The sequence below is a fragment of the Saccostrea echinata genome, unplaced genomic scaffold (genome assembly GCF_033153115.1).
Source record: "Saccostrea echinata isolate AGI-Se365-2 ecotype Australia unplaced genomic scaffold, CSIRO_AGI_Sech_v1 ptg000006l, whole genome shotgun sequence".
Taxonomy (NCBI): Eukaryota; Metazoa; Mollusca; class Bivalvia; order Ostreida; family Ostreidae; genus Saccostrea; species Saccostrea echinata.
This window is the reverse complement of record NW_026889755.1, coordinates 8,635,794-8,644,088: the sequence shown is the minus strand read 5'-3', so window position 1 is coordinate 8,644,088 and position 8,295 is coordinate 8,635,794. Positions and strand designations below refer to the sequence as shown.

The 8,295-nt window shown below is 31.4% G+C and overlaps 1 protein-coding gene across 1 annotated transcript; it reads left to right on the top strand.

Moving 5' to 3' along the window:
* The first annotated feature begins 1,910 nt into the window (after window positions 1-1,910).
* On the top strand, window positions 1,911-7,498 carry LOC133180335 (uncharacterized). The gene is made up of 6 exons (XM_061314881.1): window positions 1,911-2,100; window positions 4,813-5,057; window positions 6,004-6,411; window positions 6,600-6,809; window positions 6,891-7,047; window positions 7,224-7,498. The coding sequence occupies exons 1-6, from the start codon at window positions 1,911-1,913 to the stop codon at window positions 7,496-7,498; spliced, it is 1,485 nt and encodes a 494-aa protein (XP_061170865.1).
* The last annotated feature ends 797 nt before the right edge of the window (window positions 7,499-8,295 follow it).

The following is an 8,295-nucleotide window of genomic DNA, read 5'->3' as shown; positions in this document are numbered from 1 at the left end:
TTTCTACGCATGACTATTCACAAAAGTTGCATTAAAAACAATTTTATGGATTTAATATAAAAACAAAGCAAATTCAAATATTTTGGGGAAAAATGGTTTATTACGGGCCGCCAGGAGGCGGTCCGTTATTTGATATACATTTAGAAACTGTGGCTGCGTTTCTGCGGGATAGGTTTTTTTTTTCAGAATTACTATTTACACTTATTTTTATGTATTAAAAGTAAAGTTTCATGTATATAATATTAAGTAAATTTTCATGCTTATAATAATATTATGAATACGTCAAAAACATTTTAAAAAACATTACATTTTGTTGTTTTGCTCGTAAATGTGAAGTAGGTCATGGCATTGATAATCTATTCGGAAAATATCGGAGTTTTTTCATTGTTGTCAACACAATGTATCGGGATCGGTATACACAATATTAGTACCAACAATAATTTTCCTTCCCGCGCTTTCTTTTGTGCATTCGGATGATTACGGTATTTATCGCACACATTCTCGACACACGTGGTTGCGGTTACAGTGCGGTACTCAGGCTGACAGAGAAAATGGTAAGAAGTTTGTTAGCAAATTGTCATCAAGGCTGTGCCCAGTTCCAACCCTATAATGGTGTACAATGTACTGCGATATCTTTAGTTGCCCTGCTCATGTTTGTTAAACATATGCCTGATTTATGAAATTTATCTCCCAGTGATTTGAATCAAACTGTTGCGAACGGTACGAATTTTTATGGTCATATTTTGTCCTCTGGTCGTGAGTATAGTTATTTATCTCATAGAGATTTACCATCAACATTATATTCGTGGAACGGGTTACCTGGTGAAATTGAGTATTATTTTGACAGATATTATGGCGTTGATCATGATGTTGTTAATAGCAATATGAGATATGATATAACTCCGTTGCACTTTCCTTGGTACAATTTTGATTCTAGGATGATTTCAAATAAAGATGAAATAAATAACTTGTGTGAAGAGCAAAGAGAAAGGCAATCTGCGTGCAGCAAAACAATTTCAGATTTTACCAGTTATGATTGTAGTAGTAAAAATAATTTTCATAATTATTGTAAATTATCAAACAAAACAGTTTCTTCAATGAAGAAAAACAAGAGAAAGCAAGTAGAACAAGCAGTTAATGTTCCTCAGAAGTACTTTCATGAAAATGTGTCTTTTGAAGATAGTGAGAGATCTGCACACAATCTGATACTGAAAGACGAGAGTAGTGGTGGCAGTTTTAACATTTTTGATAGTGTGTCATGTTTTTCTACAATATCAGATGCATATCCTACACGACCTGATTTGAATTATTTGCATGATAAAAATCATGTTCATGCTTATGAGAGTAGAATAAGAGAACGTCCAACTTTTTCATGTGCTTGTTGTGACAGATTTTTATTTCAAAACCAGACACACAATTTAAAAAATACAGAGCTAAAAAACTTAACGCATGTAACAACTAATGGAAGTGATGTGTTGTGTCAAACTTGTCATTCTTCAATTAAGAAAAAAGAAGTTCCATATTTATCCACTGAAGCTGTTTAAAAATATTTGAAATTCCTTCAGAACTGCGAAATCTGTCATTAATTGAAAAAAGATTAATTGCAATGATTCAAATATTTATGACAGTGATTATTTTACCAGGGGGTCAGATGGCTGAAAAAGGGTTAATTCTAAACTTGCCAACAAATGTGCAAGTTATTGCAAATCAACTACCTGAAAGTATTAATGACGGATGTTTTTTTTGTAGTAAATTATGAACACAAAGGTTATGTGGAATCTGAAAATTTCAAATATTTTGTTTCCCCCAGTAAAGTTAAAAAGGCACTTTTATGGTTGAAAAGAAATAACTTAATATATGAACACATTGCTATTTCTGAAGAAAATGAAAAATTATTGACAGACAAAGAAATGGATAATTTTCAAGATTTTGATATGGAAAGTGCTACACTTACACCAATGAATAGTACAGTACCTAACGACATTTCTGTATTTGGAAATGAGGGCATAATTAATGTACCTCATATTTCAGAAAAACCTGTAAGAGTGTACGAAATGGAAAGTGGTGAGGAAATGGCATTTCCTTGGCTCTTCCCATGTGGTAAAAATGGTTTAAATTACAATAGACCTAAGAAAATTTCAAGATCTATGTATTTCAAATACAGGTTATATAACAAAAATGGAAATTTCAGGAAAGATTTGACTTATCTGTTACATTCTGCTGTTTCATTTGATCTTGCCTCTCTGAAATCAGAGATAAATATAAACATGCGAATAAGGAAGGGCCAAAATAGTGCCGAGTGTGTTAATGCATGTGATGTCAAAAATTTGCAGAATAATGCCGAGTTGAAAGAAAATTCTTACATGTTCATGAAAAATATTCGTGGAACTGTGGCTTATTTCAGAAATCAATTATATAATTTACTGGCGATGTTTCGATGTTTAGGTCCACCAACACTTTTCATGACCTTGTCAGCAGATGATTTGCATTGGCCAGAATTAGGAATAATGTTACATGATATTGATTTTGATGAAGCTAAACAATGGAAAAGTTTTGGAAATGGTATGAGAAGTGATCCTTTAATGACTGCAATACACTTTGAACGCAGATTTAAGTCTTTAATGAAATATGTAATTCAGAGTAATAAATATCCTTTAGGTAAAGTTATGGATTACTTTGCAAGGGTAGAATTTCAAAATAAAGGAAGCCCACACATACATATGTTTTTATGGATTGAAGATGTTCCCAATGAAATTTCAAATTTAACAATTCCAACACTCATTCATTATATACATAAAACAATATGTTCTGTTATTCCTAACTGTGAGCATGATGCTGAAATGTTTCAGTTAGTGACTACATTACAAAGTCATTCTCATACTTCCTACTGTAGTAAAGGGTTTAAGTCATGTTGTAGATTTGGTTTTCCAAAACGAGAGTGTGAAAAGACTAGTGTTGTCGGAAATATAAATTTGTCTAATAAGAATAAAGGAAAGTTTTACACAACAAAAAGAACAAGTAAAGATGTGATGATAAATTCATACAATCCTGATATATTAAGACACTGGAGAGCAAATATGGATATCCAGATGATTTGTAATGCTGAGGGTGCAGCATATTATGTGTGTAGTTATATTTGCAAGTCAGAGCCAGATGAGTTAAAAAATGCGCTGGGTCAACTAATTCACAACATTTTTAAAGAAAGTCCTATTCCACGGCATAGGACTAACAGTTTTGCGCCATAGGCGATTGAGTTCCCAAGAAGCTGCTTACAGATTAAGCAATTTGAATTTAATTCATGTAACCAGGTGTTTTGTTTATCTGAATACAAGACAACCAAGTAAAAGATACAGGATTTTAAAAAGTAGAAAAGAAATTGAAATTCTTGATGATAATTCTACAGAAGTGTTTCAGACAAATATAATTGATTATTATCATTGTCGACCTGTGGAATTAAGTGATATGTGTTTATTCAAGTTTTGTTCCTGGTACAAGAAATGTAGCAATGAAATGCCAAAGAGAGTTTCTCTGTCTCGTATTTATATTGAGAAGTATGATGTGGTTATGAAGAAATGCAAAAAACCAAGTGTTGTTCGTTTTCCACATTTTCCTCCATCTTCAGATGATCATTTTTATTCCATGCTACTTTTATTATTGCCACACAAATCTGAAAATGAGCTTGTTCATCCTTATTCCAACACTAAAGAAGCATTTATTAATAAGAGACAATTATTCAATACAAGCATTGATTTCATTAACTTTTCATTCACGGAACAAATTGAAAATACAATTCGGAAGCTGAAATTGATGTAAGAATTATCTTGTAACTCATCTACTGAAAACGCCAAAAATGACACTTTGTTTTTCTTGAATAATGATCTTGTATTAGAAACTTTATTCTTTGCTGATGCGAATGAATCTGGAACTTCAAATACAAATAAAATTGCAACAGAAGTATTTGATGATGATTTGCATATGCACAGCTTTTCTTGCTCAATGTCAATTGTTGAATTTCGAGAAAGTGTGAAGAGATTAACACCATCCCAGTTAGAGGCATTTTGTTTTGTGAAATCTAAATTTGAGAAGAATGAGTTACCGTTTCATTTATTTTTAACAGGTGGAGCTGGTGTAGGTAAAACTTTTACTACAAAAGTTATTATTGCATACATACAATTATTTTGTGCAAGAGTTTTAAATTCAAATTGTGTTGTTGTATGTGCTCCAACTGGAACAGCTGCAAATAATATAAATGGTCGTACAATTCATTCATTGTTAAGAGTTCCTGTGGCACAGTATTTGAATTATGCAAGTTTATCTAGTTACACATTAAAACAAGTTTGTAAAGAATTTGAAAATGTTCAAACTTTTGTCATTGATGAAATAAGTATGATCAGTAGTGACATGTTAACATTTATTAGCAGGCGTTTATCAGAAATAAAAGATAGTGACCTTCCATTTGGTGGATGCAATATATTTGCTGTTGGAGATTTTTTTCAGTTGCGACCTGTGAAAGGAAATTTTGCATTCAAGAATGAGTTACTTTGGCATTTATTTCAACCTATGTTCTTGAAGGAAAATAACAGGCAAAGTTCCGATTTATCATATTATTTGCTTTTGAATAGAGTGCGTATTGGTATGTCTCAAGAAAATGATGTATCCAAAAGAAAACTAGATTACAATATGATGAAATTAAGTTTTCTAATTTTTTACATACTTATCCCACACGAAAGGAAGTAGAAATGTATAATAATAAACAACTAAGTAAATTGGGAAATACTATCAGAATCTATGCTGATCATTTTTATTCAACAGAAGATGACAATTTCATGGGACAAGTCTTAGAGAATCATATTCCTTCTAATGATAGTATTGCTGGAGGGTTAACAAACTTGTTGATGGTGTCTGTTGGAGCAAGATTTATGCTTATGAGGAATATTAAAACTGAAAATGGTTTGGTTAATGGAGCTATTGGAACAATTGTGAATATTACTTTTACAAATGACAAAGATAAGCCATCATGTATATATGTGAAGTTTGATGATCCTAAAATTGGAAGAGTAATGATGAAACAACAATTCACTCTTCATAGTTAAGTTGCAATAAAACCATATGAGCATAAATTTGTTTACAGAGGTAGACATGTAGTACGTGCACAGTTTCCTTTAATGTTATCTTGGGCATGCACAATTCATAAAGTTCAAGGAATTTCTTTAAACTCAGCAGTTAATGATCTAGGTAGTACTGTGTTTGAATTTGGTATGGCATATGTTGCACTAAGCAGGGTAACTTCTAGCACAGGCTTGATTTTGATAAACTTTGATCCCTCAAAAATAAGAGCTTCAGATGATGTTATTATAGAATATGAAAGGCTGAAGAATATTAGTAAATAAATGTTTATTGTAAGTTCTCAGCTAACAACACTTAAAATTATACAACATTTAAGTTATTTTAAGTATTGTCATTTTTATAATTGACATGGAAACTGCAAATTTTACGATGGAATCATTTTAAATTATTTGGATTTAATATCTGTGGATAACCAAAATTTAACCAGATCATTTGATGAAATTTTGTGGGTAATTTGTATACAGTGCATTTAATTAGCAGCTAGGTTAAAAAAGTTCTTTTTAGGGGGGAGGAAAAATTTTGGTGACGTAATCCTCAAATATTGTTTCATGAACAATGATTCCACAGTAATCTTTGCTCTTTAGTTGCAAAATTTTGTATATACTGTATATGTACTTATTACCACAAGGTCCCAATTTTGCGCAGTTAAAATTTCTATTCAGTACGTGGGTTGAATTGTCATTGTTAGTTTTTAATGTACTTCGAACTAGGCTTTGACAAGTTTGTTATCATGTACATTTTATAAATTAATCCCATGTGAAATAATGTACTTCTGCAGTATGTAAATGACACCAGTCTGATTTATTAGCTTAAAATGCATATATAGTAAGCTAAAAGTGTTGTGCATGTTTGTAAAATATTATCATTTCTCTCTAGTCTCAGGAATCATTAGACGAAACAGTGACAGTAACCTTAAAGGTTTTAAAGAAATCAAAAGAACTTCAATCCTATTTCAACAAATCGTCAAACAAGACCATGCATTTTTTTAACATAATTGGTGGAAAAGGCACTGAAGTTTACAAAATCAGAATATATCAAAAAGCAAGGTTTGACATGATCAAGGAGGGGATGACCTTTAAATTTCAAAATGCACTGAAGAAAACGAGCACTGATTTGTGGATAACTTCGAAAAGTGTTATTGCATATGCAGCTTCAGTTGAAACCAGTCAAGAAGTAGATATACCAACTCTACCTGAAAATTCTCCAGCACAAGGAGAGCCAAAACCACTTAAGGATGCACTGCAATCACCAGACAAATCACAAGTTACTGGAAAGATATTCAAGGTAATTAAAACAAGATCAATTCACTTCAAAGATTGATGCCATTACCCATAGATTTAACCATATTGCACAATTGTTTTTGATTAAAAACAGTGTATTTTGATAAGAAAAATATTTGCATAAAAGACAATTTTCTATCATGTTTTAATGAAGCATGTATACTTTAAGAGTCCAATGTGTACATGTTTTAGGTTTCACCATTGAAGTATCGGCAAGAAGGTAGTTTAGCTGTGAAATCAATTATGATAAAAGACAGCACCAGTGTGGCCAAAGTTTGCTTATTTAACAAGAATGTCTTGAGTCCATTTAATGTTGGGGACACAGTAAAAGTCACAAATGTTTATCCCAAAGTGTTTCAAACACGAAAACAGCTAACCACTTGCCCAACATCTTCCTGTGAGGTAATATATAAATTAAACAGATATTTTTTGTAATTTTTTTTTTGAAACAAAGATTTAATAAGTTATGTTTTTATCTTGAAGTTTGTTGCTGACAACAATGTACAATTAGGTGAAGAAGATATGGATTGTGCAAACTTAGATCCAGATTTCTCAGAAGAACTTGAAAATACTATGCCTGAAGAAATTGTTCTTACTGACTTCACTGATGTAGATGTTTACATCTGTTGTGACAATGCAGGTAAATTGATTAGAATTTTACAGAAGTATAAAAATTATAAATTAGCATTCTTTTTTTCCCTGTAGAATATTATTTGTACTTGTGAAACAAAATAAAATGAATCTGTGTTTAAAAGGTATACCACCTGGCAATATGAGATAAATTCTGGTTAGATAATTTTATTTATTTATTTTTAGCTTGTAGACAGAAAAAATATGTAGACAGAGAGTGCCCAGTATGCAAACGGACCAGCAGTATTAAGAAAACATTTAGAGTAACATTCCTCTTCAAAAAAGGAGAAAAACAAGATCTGAAGACAACCGTTTTTAAAAGCATGCTTGATAATATTTTACAAGAGGAGCTGAAAGTTGATACTAAAGAGGAACTCATTCATATGTTGATTTCGAGGCTGCCAATCAGATTCAAATCTTGCATCAGTGCAAACAACACCTTTTACAATATCACAAAGTGAAATTAAACACTGTTGAGCCGTTTACTATTTCTGAACTGGATTAGAGAGTGGTTGTAATTTTTTTTAGTTCAAAATAAGTGTAAACCATCAGGGTGTACACAATATGCATGATCTTGTTCATTATTTGAACCTATTGTTTTTTTGCGTTTATTTTTTTAATTTAGTACGTTTATGTATTTTTCCAATGCTGGTGTTGAGTTTTTCTGTGGAAGTAATGTGCGGTTTAAGAATCAAAATGTAGAAATAGTTTTACGAAACAATTCCAATGGACAAGTAAAAACAGTAGAGAGTGGTTGTCATGTTTGTTTTAGTCCAAAATAAGTTACGAACAGTACGGGTGTACACAGTATGCATAATTTTCTTCATTATTTGAACCTAATGTTTTTTTTGTGATTTTTTTTTTAATTTAGTACATTGAAGTATTACAGTCCCTTTTTATGGTCACATTATTTCAACCTGTTGAGTTTCCTTTTTTATTTTTTTGTGTTTTCTAGTCACAGAGGTGTGAAATTTTTATGTAATCTAGTCATGTTATGTACAATAAATTTCGTTGTAGAAAGTTTGTGTTCATTTTTCATTCTTTTCAAACCACATGCAAAAAAAGAAAGAAAGAAAGAAATGTAAACAGAAGTGTAAACAAGATTTTTAATTCCAGGAGAAAATTTTTTGGCTTACTTTTACCATTGTGCACAATTTCTTCCCCTTTTTGGATGAGCATGATCTTGACTGACAGTCTTTTAAAATAATTTATTTCTATTTTATTGTGTGGTCCTTTGAAAACATTTAAACCTGGGCAT

Coding starts and splice junctions, on each gene's coding strand:
- LOC133180335 (XM_061314881.1), top strand. CDS start 1,911: ATGGATAATTTTCAAGATTTTGATATGGAAAGTGCTACACTTACACCA. Junction 5,058..6,003: donor ATGATCCTAAAATTGGAAGA/GTAATGATGAAA, acceptor ATTTCTCTCTAG/TCTCAGGAATCATTAGACGA. Junction 6,810..6,890: donor GCCCAACATCTTCCTGTGAG/GTAATATATAAA, acceptor TTTATCTTGAAG/TTTGTTGCTGACAACAATGT.